General features: G+C 52.4%; 1 protein-coding gene across 3 annotated transcripts in view; it reads right to left on the bottom strand.

Annotated features, from left to right (window-relative positions):
• Positions 1–26,061, bottom strand: part of TMEM181 (transmembrane protein 181) — a 66,244-nt gene that overhangs the window by 23,675 nt on the left and 16,508 nt on the right. For 2 of the 3 annotated variants that reach the window (XM_033098096.1, XM_033098106.1), the window contains exons 2-5: positions 15,480–15,583; positions 8,717–8,772; positions 6,955–7,045; positions 2,076–2,197 (exon numbers count right to left, since the gene is read on the bottom strand). In XM_033098096.1, the coding sequence (XP_032953987.1) occupies positions 2,076–2,197; positions 6,955–7,045; positions 8,717–8,772; positions 15,480–15,583 (373 nt within the window). Of the gene's footprint in view, positions 1–2,075; positions 2,198–6,954; positions 7,046–8,716; positions 8,773–15,479; positions 15,584–17,433; positions 17,453–26,061 lie in introns of those variants that run through there. The other variant, XM_033098115.1, reaches the window with a different exon arrangement.

The following is a 26,061-nucleotide window of genomic DNA, read 5'->3' as shown; positions in this document are numbered from 1 at the left end:
GGTTCAACTAAGAAGAGGTCTACCTCAAGCTGCACACACACGTCAGCAAGTTTAAAAAACTACAGTGAAACCACCTGAAGATTTGGGGGCCCTAAGGTCAAGCCATGGTGCATGTGGTCAATATGTCTATAACAAAAAGCTCCATCTCTTTTTTAAGTCAGGGCAATGCTCCTTGCAAGGTTAGGGAGGGACGTGAGCAGAGAGAGAACCACAGAAGTCCCCAACAGTGGCACTGAAGTAGGGCCACCAACAGGGGCGGGGAGAAACCATGGCGGGCACGAAGGGCCCCTGTGGAGGTGCGCACATGGCGGACGCCTCCAAGAGGCAGTGCAGACAAGTGGCCTCACGGCAGCCTGGCTCTAATCAAAAATCGGGCTTCAGGTAGGGCGGCCAACATGTCCCAGTGGGCCTGAGACGTCCCCGTTTTTAAAAGGAAAGCCCCAAGTCCTGGGAAACCCCTCTGTCCCAGACAAACCAGCAAGATCAGTTATACTGGCCCCAGGATCAAGTCACTGACCACCTGTCATCGAGAAACAGCAATGCCAGCTGCTGAGGCCAGCCTCCAGGCCATCTGCCTGGGGACGGAGGGGAGGCCGCTGCTTGTCCAGTGGTCCCTGCAAATCCCACACCTGTCGCCCCTCCTGTTTATTCAGCAGCACTCACGGAGCACCTGCTCTACACAGGCACGTGGGGGTTACGCAGATGCCTCACGCTGGCAAAAACTCCGCACACTCCTATATGACATCCAACTGGATCTTCGCCACTTTCCAGACAGGCAGGGTAGGTGTAACCCCCTTACGGACGGGGAGAATGCATGTCAGAAACCGGCCTGGCCCACTCACACCGGTGATAACTGGAGGCAGACGAGCGGCCGGTCACCTGTGGGGCTTCCCAAGCAGCACCTGCCTTGTCCAGCCGACAGACCGAGTGCGGTGGAGCCCCTGCTCAGGGTGGGGCGGAGACGTGGCTGCGATTCTGATGGGACAGGGCGGCACTGCCAGCCGCACTTTCCAACAATCCATTGCCCTGTAGGCGATGGTTCTGACCCATTTCAGGATCCTGAGAGCCGTCCACACAGAGGGACCAAAGCCAGTGGCCCAGCGCTCAGTGGAGTCCTTCCCTATCTGAATCCTCTCTCTCCAGGATAAACAGGCCCAGTACCACACTGCTATTAACTAGGTGTGAGTGGCATTAAGGCCACAATCTTCAGAATAAAAGACCAGGGCTGAGTCCTGGCTTCTTCCCTCACTATCACTGTCACCTTGGGCCAGTGCCGTGACCTCTCTAAGCCTGGTTTTCTTCTTGTATAAAATGGGGTTCTAATGACAGATGGAAGCTCCGTGGGCCTGCTGTGAGGAGTGAGTGAGGTAACGGCCGAGAGGTAGCTGGCGTGAGACCCGGCTGGGAACCGCTGTCCCAACACTGTAACCAAACTCATGTTCCTTCTTGTGCCCCCACGCTCTCCATGCGACCCCGGAGCCCTGGCAGGGTCTCCTCGCTACAGCAGGGACCTTGTTCTGATTCTTCTGATTCTGACAGAACGCGGTGCCGACAAAATTGAGTGAGGGCTCCTGTCCCACTTTGGGCCTTCAGATTTCCTATCCCAGAGCCGCACGCTGCACCCTGAAGTAGCTCAGCACGTAGGCCATGCTTCCTGAGAGGCCCGCGTCTCAGCCCCGCAGCAGATCAGGGCATCCATCACACAGCTGGAAACAACCCAAAGTCCCACGACCAAAAATGACCATGGAACCACGACAGACATGATGGCCCATCACTAGTCACCTATAGACACACACTAGGCAGTAAGTTCACAAACAGTAAAAGCAGGTATCATAGTCATATATGCTCAGAGAGTGTGTGCGTGTGTGTGTGCATGTTATCATGTGTGCAAGTGTGCGTGTGTGTGTCTGTGTGTGTGCTGCACGTGTGCATGTTTATAAGCATTCACAAGGGTATCAGTGTATGAAGTTAGGTGAGTTCTCCACGCCGTCGTTGGCCTGACTCAATGTTGTTACTTAAAAAGCGAGTCTGCGACAGTGTAGCCTGAACACTCAGGGACCGCTGAATGCACTCACCGCTGCACATGCGAGGGTCCTTGTCCGACTGTGAACTTTGTTATGAATGAACGTGGTGGTTCCATCTTGAGTTACACCATTGACTTTAACAGTCATTAGAAAGGTCGTCTTAATAGACGTGTCTACAAAAGAAAGAAGCTCAGTATAAAGAACCGTATTAGGCACGTCACACCTACTAAGGTGCCTGCCTGGCTCTGTGACGACCCAGGAGGGCCCTCTGACCATCTCAGCCTCACTCAGCATCTTTGAAAACCCCACACTTGCCAGCAAAGTACAGCCTTTCCATTAGGTTCTACTTGCAACCCCTTACCCAGGGGGCCTATATCCAAACTTCCATTTTAGATCCATCAGTTTCATGTCAACAAAAGGATATATATTTCATGGCTAATGTAATTTTACTTTTCAATTTGCCACATAAATATTTAACTTTTATATTAATATAAACATACATTTATTTTTTCTGAATACATAATTTATTTTTTTTTGGTTATATACTCATTGTTAAAAAAATCAGAGAACAAAAAAATATATAGATGGCATTAAACACTTATAATCCCACCACTAAGATAACCATAATGAACATGTATGTGCCCAACCCTAGACATACAAATACACAGCAATATCAAATTTATTTATCTTTTAAAAATGTTATAAAAGGGTTTTATTTTTGTAATATGCATTTTTTTCCCACTGAATTTACTCTGGTCATCGTGTTATCTTTTCAAATTCTTTCTCAACCAAAGTCCCTCATATGAATCCCAGGACACAGAAAATAAAGCGGGTGACCATGTTCTCAGTTCCCCGGGGGATGGTAGATAACCAGTGCCCTTCTAGATGGACGGAGCTAATTCGTTATACACTGTGGATGCTCTGGGCCAGGGGTTTTCAGCCTCGGCACCCTGATACTTTGAGGTCAGATACGTCTTTGTTGTGGGGTCTGTGCTGTGCATTGGAGGATGTTAGCAGCATCCCTGGCCTCTCCCCACTCGATACCAGTAGCACCCCCTTCTCCCCAGATGTGACAATCAAAATGTCACAATGCCTCCAGATGCTACCACGTGTCCCTGGGGGACAGATCTACTGCCTTGAGGCACTGGGACTTAATTCTCTCCCATGAGCACACTGAAAAGGCTGCGGCAGCTGCACCTATACTGTGCAGCCACTCAGCTAAGCAGACCAGCACCTCCTGCAGGCTGAGCAGCTCTCCCTGAGGACTGACCAGCACCTCCTGCAGGCTGAGCAGCTCTCCCTGAGGACTGACCAGCACCTCCTGAAGGCTGAGCAGCTCTCCCTGAGGACTGACCAGCTCTCCCTGAGGACAGACCAGCACCTCCTGCAGGCTGAGCAGCTCTCCCTGAGGACTGACCAGTTCTCCCTGAGGACTGACCAGCACCTCCTGCAGGCTCAGCAGCTCTCCCTGAGGACTGACCAGCACCTCCTGCAGGCTCAGCAGCTCTCCCTGAGGACTGACCAGCACCTCCTGAAGGCTGAGCAGCTCTCCCTGAGGACTGACCAGCTCTCCCTGAGGACAGACCAGCACCTCCTGCAGGCTGAGCAGCTCTCCCTGAGGACTGACCAGCACCTCCTGCAGGCTCAGCAGCTCTCCCTGAGGACTGACCAGCACCTCCTGAAGGCTGAGCAGCTCTCCCTGAGGACTGACCAGCTCTCCCTGAGGACTGACCAGCTCTCCCTGAGGACTGACCAGCTCTCCCTGAGGACTGACCAGCACCTCCTGCAGGCTGAGCAGCTCTCCCTGAGGACTGACCAGCACCTCCTGCAGGCTGAGCAGCTCTCCCTGAGGACTGACCAGCACCTCCTGAAGGCTGAGCAGCTCTCCCTGAGGACTGACCAGCTCTCCCTGAGGACAGACCAGCACCTCCTGCAGGCTGAGCAGCTCTCCCTGAGGACTGACCAGCACCTCCTGCAGGCTCAGCAGCTCTCCCTGAGGACTGACCAGCACCTCCTGAAGGCTGAGCAGCTCTCCCTGAGGACTGACCAGCTCTCCCTGAGGACTGACCAGCTCTCCCTGAGGACTGACCAGTTCTCCCTGAGGACTGACCAGCACCTCCTGCAGGCTCAGCAGCTCTCCCTGAGGACTGACCAGCACCTCCTGCAGGCTGAGCAGCTCTCCCTGAGGACTGACCAGCACCTCCTGAAGGCTGAGCAGCTCTCCCTGAGGACTGACCAGCTCTCCCTGAGGACAGACCAGCACCTCCTGCAGGCTGAGCAGCTCTCCCTGAGGACTGACCAGTTCTCCCTGAGGACTGACCAGCACCTCCTGCAGGCTCAGCAGCTCTCCCTGAGGACTGACCAGCACCTCCTGCAGGCTCAGCAGCTCTCCCTGAGGACTGACCAGTTCTCCCTGAGGACTGACCAGCACCTCCTGCAGGCTCAGCAGCTCTCCCTGAGGACTGACCAGCACCCCCTGCAGGCTCAGCAGCTCTCCCTGAGGACTGACCAGTTCTCCCTGAGGACTGACCAGCACCTCCTGCAGGCTCAGCAGCTCTCCCTGAGGACTGACCAGCACCTCCTGCAGGCTGAGCAGCTCTTCCTGAGGACTGACCAACACCTCCTGCAGGCTGAGCAGCTCTCCCTGAGGACAGACCAGCACCTCCTGCAGGCTGAGCAGCTCTCCCTGAGGACTGACCAGCACCTCCTGAAGGCTGAGCAGCTCTCCCTGAGGACTGACCAGCTCTCCCTGAGGACAGACCAGCACCTCCTGCAGGCTGAGCAGCTCTCCCTGAGGACTGACCAGTTCTCCCTGAGGACTGACCAGCACCTCCTGCAGGCTGAGCAGCTCTCCCTGAGGACTGACCAGCACCTCCTGCAGGCTGAGCAGCTCTCCCTGAGGACTGACCAGCACCTCCTGCAGGCTGAGCAGCTCTTCCTGAGGACTGACCAACACCTCCTGCAGGCTGAGCAGCTCTCCCTGAGGACAGACCAGCACCTCCTGCAGGCTGAGCAGCTCTCCCTGAGGACTGACCAGCACCTCCTGAAGGCTGAGCAGCTCTCCCTGAGGACTGACCAGCTCTCCCTGAGGACTGACCAGCACCTCCTGCAGGCTGAGCAGCTCTCCCTGAGGACTGACCAGTTCTCCCTGAGGACTGACCAGCACCTCCTGCAGGCTGAGCAGCTCTCCCTGAGGACTGACCAGCACCTCCTGCAGGCTGAGCAGCTCTCCCTGAGGACTGACCAGCACCTCCTGCAGGCTGAGCAGCTCTCCCTGAGGACTGACCAGCACCTCCTGCAGGCTGAGCAGCTCTCCCTGAGGACTGACCAGCTCTCCCTGAGGACAGACCAGCACCTCCTGCAGGCTGAGCAGCTCTCCCTGAGGACTGACCAGCACCTCCTGCAGACTGAGCAGCTCTCCCTGAGGACTGATCAACACCTCCTGCAGGCTGAGCAACTCTCCCTGAGGACAGACCAGCACCTCCTGCAGGCTGAGCAGCTCTCCCTGAGGACTGACCAGCACCTCCTGAAGGCTGAGCAGCTCTCCCTGAGGACTGATCAACACCTCCTGCAGGCTGAGCAACTCTCCCTGAGGACAGACCAGCACCTCCTGCAGGCTGAGCAGCTCTCCCTGAGGACTGACCAGCACCTCCTGAAGGCTGAGCAGCTCTCCCTGAGGACTGACCAGCTCTCCCTGAGGACAGACCAGCACCTCCTGCAGGCTGAGCAGCTCTCCCTGAGGACTGACCAGTTCTCCCTGAGGACTGACCAGCACCTCCTGCAGGCTGAGCAGCTCTCCCTGAGGACTGACCAGCACCTCCTGCAGGCTGAGCAGCTCTCCCTGAGGACTGACCAGCACCTCCTGCAGGCTGAGCAGCTCTCCCTGAGGACTGACCAGCACCTCCTGCAGGCTGAGCAGCTCTCCCTGAGGACTGACCAGCTCTCCCTGAGGACAGACCAGCACCTCCTGCAGGCTGAGCAGCTCTCCCTGAGGACTGACCAGCACCTCCTGCAGGCTGAGCAGCTCTCCCTGAGGACTGACCAGCACCTCCTGAAGGCTGAGCAGCTCTCCCTGAGGACTGACCAGCTCTCCCTGAGGACAGACCAGCACCTCCTGCAGGCTGAGCAGCTCTCCCTGAGGACTGACCAGCACCTCCTGCAGGCTGAGCAGCTCTCCCTGAGGACTGACCAGCACCTCCTGCAGGCTGAGCAGCTCTCCCTGAGGACTGACCAGCACCTCCTGCAGGCTGAGCAGCTCTCCCTGAGGACTGACCAGCTCTCCCTGAGGACTGACCAGCACCTCCTGCAGGCTGAGCAGCTCTCCCTGAGGACTGACCAGCACCTCCTGCAGGCTGAGCAGCTCTCCCTGAGGACTGACCAGCACCTCCTGAAGGCTGAGCAGCTCTCCCTGAGGACTGACCAGCTCTCCCTGAGGACAGACCAGCACCTCCTGCAGGCTGAGCAGCTCTCCCTGAGGACTGACCAGCACCTCCTGCAGGCTCAGCAGCTCTCCCTGAGGACTGACCAGCACCTCCTGCAGGCTGAGCAGCTCTCCCTGAGGACTGACCAGCTCTCCCTGAGGACTGACCAGCACCTCCTGCAGGCTGAGCAGCTCTCCCTGAGGACTGACCAGCACCTCCTGCAGGCTCAGCAGCTCTCCCTGAGGACTGACCAGCTCTCCCTGAGGACTGACCAGCTCTCCCTGAGCTAACTAAGCTGACCAGCTCTCCCCAGCTCTCCCTGCAGGCTGCGTCATAACATACTCTGGAGGGCATTTAAGGGGTTTCAAATTTGTTGCAACTATAAAGCATAAAGACCATCCTTGTAATACATCTTTGAACATTTGTTAAAAGATTTTAAAGCTCTGTCAACCTTTAGAATGGGGTGTTCTGTACAAAGGAAAATCAGACCAAAATACCAGGCTTCATACCTTTTGATTGATCCAACTCAACAGCACATGTCAGCCATAGTTGCTGATTATATGTAGACAGTGGATTGGAACGTATTTGAATTGGCTTTAGCTGAGGGAAAAAGAGAAAAAGTTAAGCCATGTGACCTTTTCATTGAGCTTACCAAATACCTCACTTTAACATACAAAATTTACATTTAGCAAAAGGGTTGGAGCATTGATGCTGAAACAGAAACAACATGTAGTGTTCCTTTTGACAATGTAAGTGCAATTCTGCCTTCCAGAAAAAGAAAGGGCTTTCTGCTGCAATTCTGTCTCTCCTGAAAACCTGTCAGCAGGCGGTCTCCCGCCTGCAGCCTTGGGACAATACCCCTACTTAAATACCAAGAAAAAGCCATCTTGGAGAAAAAATTAAAAGTGCATTTGATGAGCCATATAATAAGATCATAAGGACACCAAAGAAATATATTCACAAGAACCATTGATTCAGTATCAACATGCCAGACATGTCACTGTTGGACGTCTGTTATTTTCAGCTTTAGGAAAGTCTTAACAAAAATTAGAGGGGACCATGGTGTCACTGACACTTGTGCAGTTTCAGCTGAAAAACACCATGCTGGCATCGAACGTCAGTGGGTTACGGCGAGATTCACCCGCTGCTCCAGAGAAAAGCATCATTTGAATGCATGGTCTTTGAATGGAAATGTGTGGTTTTTGTGTTTTAGTACTTGTGTCAGGCCTCAATAAAACTTCCTGCAGTGTGCACAAAGGCCATCAGAGCATGAAACCATGGTCAGTTGGTCTAGAATCTTTCAGGAATGAGAATGATTTTTGGAAGCAAGTCAGTTCTGTAGGATGGCTGCTATGTTCAGTGTTGGAAAAAAGACTGATATATTGAGGGACAGAAATTTTAAAAGACCAAACTCCAGTCAGGAAACTCCATGGCTGCACCTTTTCGAATCAGATCCGCAGTCTGAGAGTTAAAGAAATGTAAAGAAAATGGGCGAAACAGGGGGTCCTTTCAAGCTTGCAGTAGCAAAAAGGAGAATTAGAAGGTGTAAGTTTTAGGACATTTTTCTCCTTTTGCCTTTTTGAAAATTGTAAGGGTGGAAACGTAGCAGGGAGCTGGGAGAACAGAGACGAGGATATTTGGGGTCAAATAATCAGATTTAAACCACACATGCTATGGTGCCATGAGAATACAAGTCAAGTGTACTCGGTTTTACACATATAGATTATGTTTGACGTGCCGAAAAAGAGGTTTACTTATCTAGGCTCTCACAACTTAGTGTTTATTAAACAATACAATATTCTCCAATTGGAAGGACCTTTGTTTTCTCTAAAGATGATGAAGAATTAAGGCACATTAAAAACGAAGAGAAGGATTTTTTTCAGTTAAACTGAGTTCATGTAGGAACACCAGTCATTAGAAAGGACTGTCACTGTGAGAAATAGGACACGGAGCCCACGGCCTAACTTGGGAAAACATAAAGTGAGCACCGTCAGAGCTTATAAACTAGCAAGACTTGCAGATGTGAGGGATCAGGGTGAGTTAACCACCTCTGGCAACGAACGGCTGCTCCCTAAGTGTCAGCCATCCCTTCTCAGCATTGAGGTATTTGTCACAGGGAGAAAAGGTCACTTCAGTAAACAAGAACACATGACGCCTGAGCAGCAAGCCAGGGCGAGGCGTTCTGCCGTAAGGACCCTCTGAAGAAGGGCCATCTCTTATTGATCTGGAAGTTTAAAAGCCCCACCCACTGCCACTCAGACCCAGTCTTACCTTTTTGCTATTATTTAGTGAAAAGTTAGCTGCCGAAGTCTGGATCACTTTGGGCCCTAAAGTGTGACAGAGAAGGAAAAGAGCAGGTTATATATATCTATATTGATAATTAGTTTATTGATTTTTTTCAAATGCCGAAAATGACTCATACATTATACGGAGATGGTCTTATTTTCCCGGTGTCTTTAGAGGACTTATATATATGTAAAACATAGAAACATACAAACACAGACACACAACACCCACTCAGCTACATTTCGTGACGTCCCAGAGCAGTGAACACAATGCGACCGCCACACCAGGCAGTTTCCCTGGGTTTCCGCACGAGCTGTCAGTGGCGGCTCCCTCTGGAGTGCAGATCCAAGAAAACATTCATGATGCAGACAGTGCCTATTTCGTAAAGTATAAAGATTTCTGCTAAAAATTTAGACACACTTATCTATTCATCCAGTTAATCCAGTTTTCCAAAAACATTAAAGGTGAAGATATTAAAAAAAAAAGTAACATATAATCAAGGCTTTTCCTGAAGTGACAGATACACAAGCTTCATAAGATCTTACACCACAATCTTTCAGAGCCTTGGCCTTAAAAAAAGTGATCAAAGGAGACGCTGTGAGTCAGACTTTGGTTTCATTTAGAAGTGCGTTCGTTCTCCCACAGGTCACCCTGAGCTTGCGAGCCAGCTGTCTGGGCGCCTCGGTGACCATGCCAGCCTGCTGCCGGTTCAGTGTCTCTGGAGAACGCTGACTAACACAGAACCTCGGTCCACAGGAACAGAAGGTTAAGGATGACTTTCCTGTGTTGGTTCTGGGGTTTCTGGAATTGGTTCTCTAACCTGCTCAGATGCAAGACGCTAATGACCAGATGCTAGTGTCCAGTCGTAGAGAGACTGATAGTCCACGAAAAGATGCAGAACATCTCCGCTGGATATTCCTACTCAACCACCTATAAGAAGCAAGGAGCTAAGTGACTCTGTTTATGATACTTGAGAACATTTATGGAAAACTCACCAGTGTCATGAGGTTGGCTGGTCACTCCTAATGTAGCTGGACAAAGTGGGGAACGAAAAGGATGAGCTGGGGAACTTGAATTCGCAGCTCAAGTGCCCCGTAAATGACCTGAAAGCTTCTCTGTATGCCCGGCAGGGGACCCTTATTTCCAGTAGCCACCGGGCTGAGATTGCTGAAAAATCAAACCCAGAAGCTCATCCTGCAACTGGCTGAATTAGGGCGCAAGGTGAACTCCCTGCCTCACAGGGTATCTCACTGTTAAAGTGAGGGCACTGATTGCGACAGAATGGAGTCCTGTCCTGGGGACATGCAGGAAGATCCCGATGAAACTGGGGAACACTGAGCCGCTAGACTGTGAAGAGTCTTCCTTGCCAGTGGAAGAGTTCCTCCCATTCCCAGTGGAAGCGGCTTTCCCACCTCCAAGCGATTAACCCAGCACTACCCAGGAAACCGGCAATGGCTTCTGGGAGGCAGCTGCCTCAAGGGACAATACCGGTTCTCCTCAGGACCAGCCCACTTTGCTTCTAGAACTATAATTAGACTCAAGTGCCAGCAGGTCCCTAGAGGCGAGGTACAAAGGGTGAAGCATGAGGAGGCGTGCTACACCCTAAAAGAACTCCCTGAGTTTTCTGATGTATGCAGAGAGAAACCAGAGGACGTGTGTGGGAACGGAGGCAATGATGGAAGGGACATAAAGTCGGACCAGGCCGGACCTATGGCTATGGCTCACTAAGCAGAGATTCTGCACTGAACGCTGCAGCCCAGGAGGTAGGAAGGGCTCTCATAGGTTGGCTGGTTGGCGAAAACATGGACCAAAAGGTGGCCGCCGGTGAGTGAATTAGAAAGGCTGTACCTGTCTGCTTTAATGCAGAGGAAGGGATTCAGAGGCATGGGGAGACTGGAACGTTAGGGTGGTTTGTCATTTAAGACCTTACAGGACATTCCAGAGACATACCTTTCACCACTAGTGCAATTAATGTGTGAGGGGAGCCCCCAGAATCCTTAACGAGCTCTATGACCGCTCTTTCTCGGAGGCCAGACCTTACTTACGGGGGAACTGTGGTCAGTGAATTGGGAAAACAAAATGCACTGGAGTAATTGGAGCCCAGGGGTGGCAGGGGCCAAGTGGTGGCACTCGGCCACCAAAGGCGAGGTGGGCATGGCTACCGTGATGGACGCTGGAGGCAAATGGCCATCAGAACAGTCTGACGGACACAGACCTCTGGCATTGCTAATTCCGTGTTTCCCCGAAAATAAGGCCATGTCTTATATTAATTTTTGCTCCAAAAAACTCATTAGGGCTTATGTTCAGGGAATGTCACCCTGAAAATATTCTGCGAGGGCTTATTTTCCGGTTAGGGCTTATTTTTCAGGGAAACACAGTTGGTCATGGTTTTCCTAGAAGTGGAATTCATAGGAAGCCAACTAAATTCTCACTTGATCTGTATAAGCAGGAAAGTCCTAGGTCAACTGAACAAAAGTCTAAGCTAAACCATAAAAACAGAGAATCACAGCCCATCAACAGTTGCCAGATTAGAGCCAGTTTATAGGCCCCAAACCCCTTGAATGAAGAGGCTGGGTCCCCTCAAGAAGGCAACCCACTACACTGCCAAAAATTTATACTGTTAATCACTCTCCCAAAGGAACCTACAGCCTTTTACCAGGGTAAGTGTGCACAGGGGGAAAAGGAAATCATTAGACATCTTGGGGACGACTGAACACAGGCCCTGAACTGACACTGATCTCAGGAGCCCCCAAAGGATCCACCCGTCAGACAAAGTAGGGAGTGTGGAGGTCAGGTGATTCGTGGATTTCAGCTCAGGTACATTCTTGACCCAGTAGGTCCCCAGGCCCCGCCACCCATTAACGCCCCAGTTCCAGGATGGACACTTGGAAGACATACTCGGCAGCTGGCAGAATCCCCATACTGGTTCCCAGACTTGTGGAGTGAGGGTTATATCACGGTGGGAAAGGCCACGTGGAAGCCACCAGAACTGCCACTACCTAGGAAAACAGTAAACCAAAACCAACACCGCGTGCCTGGAGGGATACAGACGCCACTGCTACCACCAAGGACTTGAAAGCTTCCACCACATCCCACTCACTCGCCTAAGCAGCCCGTGCAGAAGACAGTGGCTTATCCTAAGCTTAGCCAGGTGGTGATTCCACTTGACTGCTGTGCCAGATGGGGTTTCATTGTGGAACAAATTCGCACGTCCTCGCACCTCCTCTGGTACCTGACGTGCAGCTACTGACCTGGCTAATGCTTTTATTCTGTCCCTGAGAGTAAGGCCCGGCAGACGCAGTTTGCTTTCAGCTGGCAAGGCCAGCAACACACCTTCCCTGTCGTCCCACAGGGGGAGATCGCCTCTGTCGCCCAATGTCCTAAGTTAGTTCACAGAGGTCGTGAGCACTCCCCGTCCACAGGCTGTCACGCCGGTCCGTTATATACTGATGGCATTACAATGATTGTAACCTAGTGAGTGAGAAAGAGCAACTACTCTAAACGTATTGGTGAGACATTAGTGTATCAGAAGGCGGGAAATAAACCCCATTAAAATTCAGGGGCCTTCTACCTCTGAAATTTCTGGGGGTCCAGTGGTGTGCTGTGTAGAGACAGCCCTTCTGAGGTGAAGTTGTTGCATCAGGCCCCTCACACAACCCAAACAGGCATGACGCCGAATGGGCCTCTGGATTTGGGGGCAAATGTTCCTCATCTGGTCGGCTTCTCCAGCCCATTCACCTTGTGACCCAACAGCTGCTACTTCTGAGTGGGTCCCGGAGCCAGCGGAGGCTCTGCAGCTGCCGGGGCTGCCGTGCCAGCTGCTCCACTGCTGGCACCATGTGATCCACAGACCCCTGTGCCCAAAGTGGCAGTGACAGATCGGGACGCTGTGTGGAGCCTCTGCAGGCCCCGGGGGTGCATCTGAGAGCAGGCCTTCAGGCCCCGGGGGCACAGCCCTGCCACCCTCTGCAGATAACCACCCTCCGTGGAGGAACAGCTCTTGGCTGCTCCTGGGCCTCAGTGGAGACTGAACGCTTAACCGTGGGCCACCCCATGACCGTGCGACCTGAGCGCCCACCGTGAACTGGGTGTTACCTGACGCAACAGGCCCTGCAGCGGGGCGGGCACAGCAGCATTCACTCCACCACCAAAGGGAAGTGGCACACATGTGACCTGGCCCGAGGCTCAGAAGGTCACAGGGAGACGTGGCCCCAATGCCCACGGTCCCCACTCCGACTACACTATCTTCTCTCCCTGCCTGCACCTATGGCACCACGGGGAGTTTTCTAAGATCAGCTGCCAGAGGAAGAGAAGACTCGGGCCTGGTTTACAGGTGGTTCTGCATGATATGCAGGCACCACCCGAGGGGACAGCTGCAGCACGGCAGCCCCTCCTGGGACACCCCTGCAGGACAGTGGTGATGGGAAATCCTCCAGGAGCAGAACGTGGGGCAGTGTGCCTGGCTCATCACCTTGCTCGGATTATACACCAATTTTTGGGCTGTGGCCAGTGGTTTGCCTAGGTGGTAAGGGACTTGGAAGGAACATGTTGGAAAAATGGTGACAAGGAAAGAGGTATGTGGATAGACCTCTCTGAATGGGCAAAAAAAATGTGAAAATATTTGTGAGCCACATGAATGCTCACCAAGAGGTGACCTCAGCACAGGAGGATTTTAACAATCAGGTGGACAGGATGACCCACTCTCTGGATGCCAGTCAGCCCCTTCCCCCAGCTGTTGCCCAGTGGGCTCATGAGCAAAGTACCCATGGAGGCGGGGATGGAGGTTATGCAAGGGCTCGGCAACCTGGCCCTCCGTCACTAAGGCTGGCCTGGCTGCGGCCACCACTGAATGCCCAACGTGCCAGCAGCAGAGACCAGCACTGCATCCTGGACACAGCCCCGCTTCCCGGGGGATGATCAGGCAGCGACCTGCTGAGTTGATTAGTGTGGACTGATGTCCATCAAGGGAGGTGCAGCGTTTTGTTCTTATTTATTATTATTATTATTATTGTTATTATTATTATTAAGGCATATTGGGGAATAATGTGTTTTTCCAGGATGTCAAGTCGTCGTTTTTTTCAATCTAGTTGTGGGGGGCACAGCTGAGCTCCAAGTCAATTCACTGTTTTCAATCTAGTTGTAGGGGGCGCAACTGAGCTCCAAGTCAAGTTGTTTTCAATCTAGTTGTAGAGGGCACAGCTCACAGTGGCCCATATGGGACTCGAACTGGTGACCCTGGTGTTATGAGCATTGTGCTCTAACCTCTGATCCATCCGGTTGCCCACTGGCAACTCAGCTCCAACCACAAGCCGTTGCTTCTCACTGGACAACGTGGGAATTGAACCGGCAACCTTGTTGTTGAGAGCTCGCTCTATAACCACCTGAGCCATCCGGCCACCCCGTTTTGTTCTTATTTGAATGCACACTTACTGTGGGTGTGGAATTGCCTTCCAGGCACACAATGCTTTTGTCAAAACCCCCACCTGAGGACTTACAGAATGCCTTATCCACATTCTTATGGGATGCCACACCGCATTGTTTCTGACCAGAAACTCCCTTCACAGCAAAAGCAGTGTGGCAATAGGCCCGTGCTACGGAATTCACGGGTCTTACCACGTGCAGCTCCCGAGACTTAGTTCTCAGGATCCTACTGGTTCTCTGTCATCCTATCGGTCTGTTTCTCTGGAGAACCCTGACTAATACTCGTCCTCTATGGCAAGAAGGAAAGGGATGTGGAAATCCTAACATGGTTTTTCTTATCTCAAGCCTTGCTTTATATCACTTTTCGTTGCTGCGAGAGAGGAGAAGGTTGAGTGTAATCCTGCACGTGTGAGACACACAGTGGCTTAAGGAAACAGTTAGCTGAGGTCCTGTGAGACTGGAGACGAGAATATTAATGCGCGCCCTACGAATCTTAAGGGACAGTTGTGAAAATCAAGATAAGGGGTATGTCTCGTGCTGTGATTTATGTAACTGGTTCCTTGGTGACTTCGCGGGAAGGAAAACGAGGTTGGCTACAATCACCACTGTCACCATCATCACCGTCATCCGCAGCAGGCAAACAGCACCTAAGTAACCACCCTCTCCGCTTCCTCAGTCCAGTCACCAGCCCAAGCGTTAGGTTAAGAAACGAGGCTTTGAAGGCACACATCATAACAATTTCAGCTTCGAAAACACCTCTGAAATCACCGCATCCCACCCCCTTTCTCAGAGACGGAAAACTGAGGACCAGAGACGTCGGTGGTTTTCACGACGTTCCCAGAAACGCAAGTCTCCTCCCCTCACTCTGCATGGGGGTGACTGCAGAGCACCTGCGACCCTGAAGACAAGGCTAAAGCCATCTGCGGGCTCCCTCCTGCCAGAGCAGCCCCCCCACCCCCCTGCGGCCACCGCAGGCCGGTTCCCAGCGCCTCTTGCCCTCCCCACCGCTCGCTGTACTGGAACGCTTACATGGCCCGTCTCCCACATCAGCAGCGTGTTCTGGATTCCCCAGCACCCAGGCTAGGTCCTGGCATACAACAGACTCTCTAGAAATGTTTGAGTCCAACAAAAGGTATACGGTCAAGGCAGCCCAGTGCTGCCATGCTGAACCCAGGCCCTGGCTGCCGTAGGAGCAGGACCCCTCCACCCAGCGGGTGCACCGTGGGGTTCTTGGCGGGTAAGGGCAAGTGAGTACAGCTGGGCCGGGCAGAAAAGCACTGCACCAAGGTAACTATAAGTGATAAAATGACCAAACCCTGCACCTTACCTTTGATCCCGATGAAGACGGTCAGGCCAAAACAGACGAAGAAGACGATGAACACGAGGACGAAGTGGCGCTTGGAGAGCGTGTACAGCCGCATGGGCGCCAGCCTGCGGAGCAGAAGCCAGTGGGTGAGGGGCAGGCAGGGAGACGGCTCAGTCCACACGAGGCTCCTCCCCACACCAGCGGCACCCAGGCCACGCGCAGGGCTGCCCCGCCCCCCGGAAGCCCTCACCTCAGAAGCGGACCTATGCTGAACCCAGGTGCCCAGCCTGACAAAACAGTCTCAATGACCTCAGTGACCACTGCAGGGTTGGTGGCATTCCGGCACGTTTGGGATCAAGTACTCTGTGGAGAGGGCCCCTGCCACTCTCGTCTGCATAGGGCCAGCCAACCCCCTCCTCATGGCAGGAAAACGTGCTCCCATGCCCACTGAGGGCACATTTCAGCCCGCCGTGTAAGTGGTCCCACTCTACACACACCCCTGCGTCCAGCTGCAGAGCAGAGCAGAGCCCAAGTGGTGCAGGTGCTGGCCGCTCATAAACAGCTCTAACGGTTAGCGGTCACAATCGAGCCCAGACTTGGAACTCTAGGTGCCACCAGCTTCACATTTTCTATCCGGTCTTCCCACTAGCCCACAGTTTCATGCTTCCAGTCCAGGGTCCCTCACAGTCTGACACCCCTCACTCGTGTCACCCCACTGTGGTGAAGCTCTGCCTGACCTTCACTGTGGGGTCTGGTTTTGATGCAACTAAGCAAGTTGCTCATAGTTTTCTGTGATTTAACACCACCAGTCCGAAACCTACCTCAACACTCGCCCTCTCAGGTCCCCTCCTAGTCATCCTACTGTCCTTTGCTCAGAAGAAAATCGTGGTGGAATAAGTTTCATGTGTCTTTTAGAACTGTCTCCACTAGAGGCCGGCAAACAAACGGAAAATCTGTAGAGCACCACGACGATACATGTTTGAGGCTTGGAGGCCATACGGCCTCCATCTCAATCCTCAGCGCAGCCCGGACACAATGTGAACGCACGCGTGCGGCCGTGCTCCGATTCAACCCTGGTACAAAGAGCTGGCAGGTCCGGTGTGGCCCGCAGGTGGCTGACCCTTCCCCTGTAACCTAAAGAGGAGACCCATCCCATAAACCCAAAGAGGTGACAGCAAGTGGGGTTTCGTTTTGCTTTGCTTTCTACATTCTTTTCATTCCTCTAGCATTTCCTGGTCTTGGGGGCTGAGCCAGCAGCGAGGCATTCCTCATGGACTGGCCACGGTACACCCCCGGGCGGGGGAGGGACAGGCTTCCAACCGGAAACAGAGGGAATGGTTATTTGCTTTTGTGGCCCGAAGCTCACGTGGTTCTGTGTACACCCACACCCTCTCCCTTACACGATCAAAGATTCCAGGAAATCAGCTGGACCGTGTCTCAGGGCAAAGGTGGAGCCCATAAGCTGCTATGGCTCCCACGTGGCGTGGCTGACACGTAGCAGCCAGCTCTCTCCAGAAGGACCCGCAGGTACTAGGGCGAGTGAGCGGACAGATCAGTGTCACGGTGAAGAAATACAGGAGTGAGTGCCTGATCTTTTCCCTTGGGACTCAGGTCCAAAGGCTAAACCACAAACAACCCTGCTGTGTGAGAAGACAGCTAGTGGATTAAGTGGCTTGATCCCAACTTGGATTTTGGACCCCCAAAATTATAAGAGGCCTGAAAGCTTTAAGATATCCGAGACAGAAATCATCTCAGGGAGGTGATCCAATGCTTTCAATTTGAACATGGGGAAACTGAGGCCTAGAGACTTGCCCAAGATGTTACCACTCTGCCCCGTGGCGGTAGCTGCTGCTCCCCGGGAAAGAGGCTCTGGCAGCAGGACAGAGCTGAGGGGACCCACTCCATGAATACCCTTCCCTTCTGGGAAGGCCCTGTGGCATGCAGGGCTGGCTGAGAACAAGGTCTCCTTTGTTACCTGTCTGTCACTGCAGGAGTCCAGGCTGTTAGTACTTCCTTAGCACAGAGTGTTTAATACGCGTCTAGCACTCTGCAGAGGGAAGATTTCCACGCAGCTGCACGGGGCCTTTTCACTTAGAAAGGGCCTTACACAAAGCTCAATGGCTGAGCTACAAACAGGCTGCAGCCGGTAGCACCTCAGCACTGCTGCTCTCTGAGCTGTGAGAAGCGTGCCGTGGGGTCTGAGCCGCTGACACGGGAGAAGCTGGATGAAGGGTGTGCAGACACACTCTGTCCTGTCTTGGCCACCGCTCTGTAAACCTAGAGTTATTTAAAACAATTCCACAAAGTCACGCATGGCACCCCATTCTGCTGCTCTCAGGGCAACCTGGTCGCCCCCCCGGGGCCCAGGCTCCCAGCAGAGGCGAAAGCACAGAGGAAAACAGAATAAGAATAATGATATTTCAAAGTTTGATTTTTAAAACACATGCATGGTTTATTGAAAAAGTACAGTTATTTCGCAGGTGAGAAGGCAGGCTGAAAAGACTTACGAAAGGGAAAGACAGCACAAGATCAGATTTTGGCAGCATACAACCCACCCAGGGGATTTTTCCACTTTTCTCCTTGAGGGCTCAATAAAAATCTATTGTTTCCCATCACTTCTGCTTAAATCCAATTTATTACAAATCTTCCTGGTTCACAAATCAAAGGGCTCTGGGCAGCAGACTCACCCAACTCAGAAAAAAGACACGGAGAAAGCAAAAAAGGCCCCTGCTTGAGAAACTGTCGTCGGGCACTGCCACCCCGGCTGACCAGGCTGGAACAGGTGGGCCACAAGCCCATTTCCACTCCGTCTTCAGTTTCCTGACGGGCAGCAAACCTTTTGGGCATCCTCACTCTGCGAGGTCTGGGGTCCAGACACCCTCTCCAGCCACAGAGTGTCGTGGGCCAGTGACAGCACCACAGCTCAATGACACCTGTCCACGGCCCTTTCTGCTCTCGAGTTCACGTCTAAAAGCTTTGAAGCAGTTCACCAAAAAACTAGAGACTTCTGATACCTCAGAAACATCACCCTATTCGAGACAAATCACAGGTTTACACTGTTGTGCAAAATGACGAAAGTCTGAGGTGCCAACATAAAGACGGGAGCAGCAGTGAGGAGTCAGGGCCATGTACTGTGAAACCAGCTCAGAACGCTCGTCCCCTCCACCTCACAACATACTGTGCTACCCCGAAAACAAGACCTCGCTGGACAATCATCTCTAATGCGTCTTTTGGAGCAAAAATTAATATAAGACCCGGTCTTATTTTACCATAAGACCTCCACTCCTGACCCCACTCTGAAATAGCATCTCCCAAAATATATTCACTTAGAAGTCCTACATTACTTTACGAGGTGTGATCAAAAGATACGGTGAATGTTTAAATTTAAAACATTTATTATAGTAAAAGACACATTGCCATTAATCCCCCTCAAAATACTCCCCCTCACTTCAAACACGCTTATCCCATCGTTCTTGCCACTTTCTGAAGCAGCTCTGGAAGTCCTCTTTCGTGAGTGTCTTTACTTCATCCTCCATCATGACAACATTCCGTGTTACATATCGCTTCTGGCACGGCAATTTCTGTCAAATAAAAACATTACGGTGTGTCCTCATCCACCTTATTTATTGGATCTGGCACCATGTGACTTCTGGCTCTTCCCCAAAGTCAAAATGACCGTGAAAGGTAAATGTTTTGGATCGATTCAGGACATCAGGGCAGCCACGACCGTGCAACTAAAGACACTCACGAAAGAGGACTTCCAGAACTGCTTCAGAAAGTGGCAAGAACGATGGGATAAGTGTGTTCAAAGTGAGGGGGAGTATTTTGAGGGGGGTTAATGACAATGTGTCTTTTATACTGTAATACATTTTTTTATTTAAACATTTACCATATTTTTTTATCACACCTTGTACGGCCAATAGGTTGAACATTGAATCCATTAGAAAACAAACTAACAGAATGAAACACCTGCTTCCAGTCCATGTCCTGCCTCTGCTCTTTCTCTGTCCCCACCTCCTGAAACCCTGGGGTCACCTGCTATGCCCCGCCCTCATTCACCCTGCACCGCCCGCCCCGCCGGGGGAGGTGACGCCCTGCCTCCCAACTGCTCTTATTCCCAGCACACTGGCCTCACAGTCCAGGCCCTCACAACTCACCCCACAACTGCCTCCGGGGCACCTTCCTCCGTGGGTGTTACAGCACTGTTAACTGCTGCGCCTGCGCAGAAAGCCTGGGACGCCCCAGAGCCAACACACTCAAGTTGAAACTCCTTACGGCTTTCGAGGTCCCCCAAATCGTTCCTTAGTCCTCACAACTACCTTCTCAGGTTAGTACTATTAGTGTCCCCACTTCTCAGATGAGAAAGCTCAGACTTTGAAAGCTAGGTCACTTGCCCCCGATCACAAAGCTATTAAGTGGCAGAGGCGGCACCTGAACCCAAGCACCAGGCTCCAGGGTGAAAATTCCGTCGAGCCTCCCAGGCAGTCACGCCACACTCCAGACTCATACACTGCTCTCCTGACTTGACATGCTCTCTTCTGCCCGCAAACCATCCACACTGGACCCGGCACGGCTCCCTGCGTGTCCCGTCTTGTCCCCAAAGCGTTCCCTCGCGTCTCCATGTCTCGTGGCCACCCACACGTTTAAACCAGTACAACACACGCGGTCTGCACTGCACAGCTGAGGGCCTTTTGACAAAGTTTGTCTGCGTGGACACCAGACACATGTGGGCATTCAGAAAACATCTAGCCAATCCTCAGCTTTCATTAGTTATCTCCAAAGCGTTCACGTGGTTCCCTCAAATTGGTGATGAGATGTCAGGGAGCAGGGAAAGGGCTCCCCATGTCCCCATGCACCCCGCATGTCCCCATACAAGCGCAGCAGCTGATGAAATCTTCTATCGAGATAAGCAGGGCAGGAAGATTTCCTACAAAACCCTGCCAGCTCCGTGTCACTCTTTGCTTTTCTTGATGAGGCCCCACAGGCCAGGCTTCCACTCCAGGCCCGTGTATCTTTCCCACTCAGGCACCTAATAATACCCACGCTCTACAATTCTGGCCTCGCTGGAGGCCCCAGGCCCCTGGGAGACCTTTCAAATGCAATGGAAAAGACTGTCCCCTTAGGGTCAGCTTGGTCCCTTCTAAATTAATCTCAATGTCATGGGTGATTTAAAATATCTGACATATTTCCTAGAGAGACTAAAGGCACCTTTACTGGAATGCCCACCCCAGGAACTGCAGCCACAACCCGAATGGCGGTCAGCCTTATCTCCCCTCGTTATGCATATACCATTTCCCACGTCAGGTGAAGTCAGTGGAGCCATGAATTCCCACGAGAAAACAGCTGGGAAACTATTCTGTCTGGCTCTCCACAGGCAGATGCCCCAGTATCTTACTGGGACACGTTTGCACAGTGCTGCCTTGGCCTCTCGTCCCATCCGTACTCTCACTGCCTGGGTGACACGCAGCCCGTTTCAGCTTCAGAGACGAACATGCAAAGAATCCCACGTTCACCTCTCAGCCGCGCTGAATGCCAGGCTCCCACGAAACGCCTACTCGACATCGCCACCTGGACATCTCAGCGTCACACGTGGAAAACCAGACTCCTAACTTCTCGCTGAACCTGCCCATGGTCTTCCCACCTGGGGAAGCGGCAACCCCAACCCTCCCGGTACTCAGGCCCAAAATTAGGGCGTCATCTTGGACATGTGTTTCCCTCAGTCCCCACACCTGATGCATCAACGAGGCTTCAAAATACGAGCCTCAGCCCTTGTCACGTCTCCAGTCGGGCCTCTGCCATCTGCCCCTGGATTGCAGCAGCCTCCCCTGGTCTCCCTGCTTCCACCTTGAGCACCCACACTCTGCTCTCTACCCAGCCACTCCAGAGACAGCCAGGTGTCTTCCTCTTCCATTCAAATTCGCCAGTGACTTCCCTGTCACGCAGAGGGATAGCCAAACACTTCGCAACCAGCTGTCACTGACTCTTTTATGGACACTTGCGGCTTTGGACACAACTCTCCCACTGTCACGTCCCACTTCACTCTAAAGAACGTTCTAAAGAAGGGAGATGAAGGGATTTTCTTGGGGGCAGGACAGAAGCACAGCCTGCTGTCTGTCCAGCGTCACTCTCTGCCCCTCCCCCACCTTAGTCCCCTGCCAGCGAGACCAGCCTGCCACAAGAGGCTGAAAACCCCAGGCTCTCACCTCCGCAGCCTTCCTCCCCACTGGCGTGCAGAACCTGCTGCTCGGAAAGGTCTCCCGCCTAGCAGAGCCGTCTTCGGTGGACATGACTGTGCATGTAAGCTCTGTCCGAGAAGCTGCCGCCACACCACACGTGACAGGGTGGGCACCGCCAACAGGCCCAGGCCGGAGAGCCAAAAGATGAAAACCACGCAAGTCACCAGGGCCACAGGCCACCGCCTGAACCCTGGACGTGCCCAGCTCAACTCCTGGATACTCCTGCTAGTTAAGCCACTTTCCACGACACAGTCTATTAGAACTAAAAGCTTCCCATCGATATGCATACCCCCCCCAAAATAAACCAAAATTAAAGACAAAAGATACTACGTCACACAGGCACAGAAACCTCCTAGTTCAAGGCTCCTGGAACTGTTACCAACCATCCCTGTCACTATGCACTGCCCTTCCTACTTCCATGGACAGTTAGTCAGCCAGTCCTTCCCCGCCCCCCAGCCCCCATGCACCCCTCCCTCCCGGCCCAGATGACACCCTGCCTCCCAACCACTGAGAAAGCACCTGTCTCCGCAGCTGCAGGACAGGACGCACGCACACGCCCGCTGGGATGGCATCGTGAGTGACAGCTCTTCATACACCTGCAGGCCTCCCCCTGACATGGAGCTCCCCCGGCCTCTTGGGGCCAGTGCTGTGCCTTACAAATGGCAGGCGTTCAATACTATTGATTCCTTCCACTTCTACGCACTCTTCCCTGGTTTTACTCTGGTTTCCTCCATGTTCTTTTTCCCTAATATAATAAATTATTGACCACTGAATTGCAAAATTTAACCCGTTTCTCCCAGTGTTTTTTATTTGTTATTTATTTATTGAATTTATTTTTGTGGCGCTGGCTCTGCCCTCTGCATCTGTGAACTGGCTGAAGCTGCTCCACGCAGGCGCGTCAGCAGAGCAGCCTCCAGGCCACACAACCCTCCTCCCTGCTCTGCCAGCTGGAAAGCCAGTGTCCCCAGTAGGGCCCCCAAATGCTCCAGAACTGCTGGAGCCAACACTACCTTTCCCACTAAGCACCTTTCCCTCCCACGTGGGCCCCATGAGTTAGTAAAACAGCACTAGCAAGAAAAGTGGGGAGGCCAGCACTCGTGAGCCTCTTTATGGGCCTGGAGCAGAATGACCACAAAGGGAGACAGCCTGATGAGCAGAGAATGAAAACACCTCCTGATACTGTCCTTCAGCCGTCGGGCAGAGGGGAGGAAGCCAGCACCCACAATCCCACCTTTTGCGGAACCCAGGTGACACCAGCACAGGCAGCGGGCGAGCCACGGGTTTTATAAGCACCCCTTCTATTTGGCCTCACAGAGTCACAGTACAGCAGGCAGCTGAGACGGAAAATCGCTCAGTGTTACACATTTTGCTACCTGTTCAACTCACACCCAGAGTTCACACTTTCGAGTTAAAATGAGAATCTGGGTGCGGAAAGGGACTTTCAATCTCTCAGTCCATTCTCATTTTAGTTATGGTTTTATTTTTCTCCTAATCTGTATAAAAAGAATCTCTTCTGTCGTGGTTCAAAGTGCCAGCCTATCAGCCAGGGTTCGAATCCTGGCTCCCCCACTTCCTGGACAGATGACTGTGGGCAGACTAAGTAACTCTCCTGGACTCAGTGTACCCTTCTGTAAGTCAGGCAATACCCACAGGGCTGTTGGGGGGCACACAGAACATCATGACGTGCTCAGAACAGTTCAGTAAGTGCAGAACGCAAACGTCAGTAAGTTATCAGTACTAATAGTTATGCTTTTCCCCCTTCCCCTACTTTTTCTTTTAAAAAAACATCTGTTTTCATACTACCAATATCCCTGAAGATCCCTGTAAAATCTCCCCTCCTCTAGTTCAGAGCTCAACCAAGTGAAGGAAAGGGCAGGAGGAGCTGGCATTCCCTAAGCAGCTACTGGGTACCAGGTCAGGCCCCTCCCTGTGAGGCAGGTATTATCAGCCCATTTTACATATGGGGAAAATAAAGGCTAGGGGGAGGGTAGCTCCTGCTGAGGTCCCAGTCAGCAAGACATGGACGTGGGATTTGAACTCACAAGGTCAGGGGCTCCCTCACGCTCACTCCGCTGGCCCCCTCACCAAAACCTTTCCTTTTTAAATCTACCACTCGATGGGTTTTGAGAAGAAGAAACTTTGAGGGGGAGAACAGAATAAGAACTATGAAATTTCAATCAACCCACTTGAGTATATTACAATAATTTAGGTATTCAGAAAAGCAAACAGTGAAGGCCCAACAACCTCAAAATGTATTTTAATGAGCAAACCTTGAGTTCACATGTATCCTTGCCAGGCCGCAAGCCCAGTGACTCACACCCAGGAGCACGCTGGTTAAGTCAGCAATACCCTTCCCAGGACAAACAGGACAAGGAAGCAGGCCACATGCTGGTCGGTGTGCAGGGCCGGGGGCAGTGGCCTAGCCCAGCTCCAGGTGCTGCCCCTGGGCCGGAAGGCTCCTCCACCACGGACCAGCAGGGTGACCTGGGGCAAATCCCTTTATCTCTTGGGACCTCTGGTTCTTAAACTGTCAAATTCGGGAAGCTGAGGGACCCTACCGCCTACAGCTGCTGTGACAAATAAATGAGTTATTATTACACGAAAGCCCCTGCAGTCACAGCTAGCCATTACTGGAGGCAGTAGAGGACATATCAGGCTGTGGCCTCTGGAGCTGCCTACCCAGGCTTCCGTCTCAGCTCTGCACCTTACTAGCTGTGGCCTTGAGAAACTCACTTGACTTCTTTGCACCTCAGTTTCTTCACCTGTCAAATGGGGATAAGAGAAACTTCTTCATGGGGAGGGTGATGGTGAGGATTACAAGAAATGATGTATACAAAGTATTCAGAACAGTACCTGGCACATAGAAAACACTCTGTTATCTCTTATTATTCTCGAGATCATTTCGGTTCAGGAAAAAAAAACACAAAAAAACTATTCTAAGAGATGTAATCCCAAATAACTCCATGGTTGTAGAAATAGGATACTGACCCAGGCTTAGTGTACCCTCAAGCACGGGGACATTCAGAAAGCATGGGACACAGAAACCATAGCAGGGCTCCACTGTGCTAAGCCAGCCCTTCACTGCTGGCAGAAGGGGAGTCTAACACTTAAATGCCCAAGGATGAAAGAGACACATAAAAATACACTCTTTAAAAACGGGTTGTAAATACCAAGCAAGACACCTACAAAATCACAGTCTTATTTAAGTGTGCAGAGAAACGCTACAATAAGAGCAAAGCTACAACTGGACCTGAGAAATCTCAACTCTGTACAGCCTGTAGCTCAAACAGGAAGTCCTGTTAGCAACTGTTTAGACTCGCCCTGTTGTCTCCTCCTGAACTCCGGCATCTCCCTTCCCTGGGTTATCAGGACAGGAACTGAGTTTGCAGGAAACTTAAGTGTAAGGCTCCAAGAACCGGGAACTCTTTATTTGCACTGTTTGGATGGCCCTCTCTCCTCTTCTTTAAAAGAAGTAGGCTGGGCCGCACGTGAGCAGGGAGAGTGGGGGCAGCGCCACAGACGCCCGCACTGGTCCCCAGCCCCAAGCAGTGCCACCGCTCCTCCGGGGCCTCTATTGTCTTCCATTCACCCCTCAGCACCCCCCCCCCAATTCTTTCTCCAGCTTCTCTTCCTGTTCTTGTCACCTGTCACCTTTCTCAGCACGGGGCTCTCTGTCCCATCTGCCAAGAGCACTCGGACCCCATCAGGCACCTAAGTAAGGTAGACACTTCGGATTTCCAGGCTGTTTTCTCCTCGGAGTTTTATTTGCTGCCTGGGACTTGGTCTGATCCCCAGGTCCGAGTCACTCTGAAGGCTGCACGATGGCGGCTGGCTGACCTCCGGAGAACCACAGCCCACCACCCAGTCCCTTGCTCACCAGAGCCTGACGCGGGGCTTCCAGGCGCATCCGTGCTGACTAGTGCTGCGCTGCAGGACAGACTCCCACTAAGTCCGGCTCACATACCCGACAGCATGGGACTCCCCAGGAGATGGGACTGCGAATGCCCACATCTGCCTCTCTCGGGCCTATGAAAAAGGTTACCGCCGCCCAGGGCTGCTGTGCGGCCGCAAGGAGACTCGCACGTGAGCCTCCTGAACATGCTGGTGGTTGTCACTTACTACAGTCACTACTCCAGGAGGCACCTTCCTGCAAGAATCCAAGTATGCTAGTCACATATGCCACACATGAATGGCGCCCCCTGGAGTGGTGCAGAGGTAGTACAGCTCACCTACCTCCACCTGGGGTTTAATTCAAAGACCTTTAAAACATCCATGGAGGGCTGACATTTGATGCGGGCCCGGTTTCCTATGCTGCGCTCAAGTCAGAAACTTCAGAGGACGCGGGAGGAAAGAACTTTCCGCACATC

This window comes from Rhinolophus ferrumequinum, chromosome 3, assembly GCF_004115265.2.
Source record: "Rhinolophus ferrumequinum isolate MPI-CBG mRhiFer1 chromosome 3, mRhiFer1_v1.p, whole genome shotgun sequence".
Classification (NCBI taxonomy): Eukaryota; Metazoa; Chordata; class Mammalia; order Chiroptera; family Rhinolophidae; genus Rhinolophus; species Rhinolophus ferrumequinum.
The sequence above is the reverse complement of the archived record's forward strand: the minus strand, read 5'-3'. Positions and strand labels throughout refer to the sequence as shown.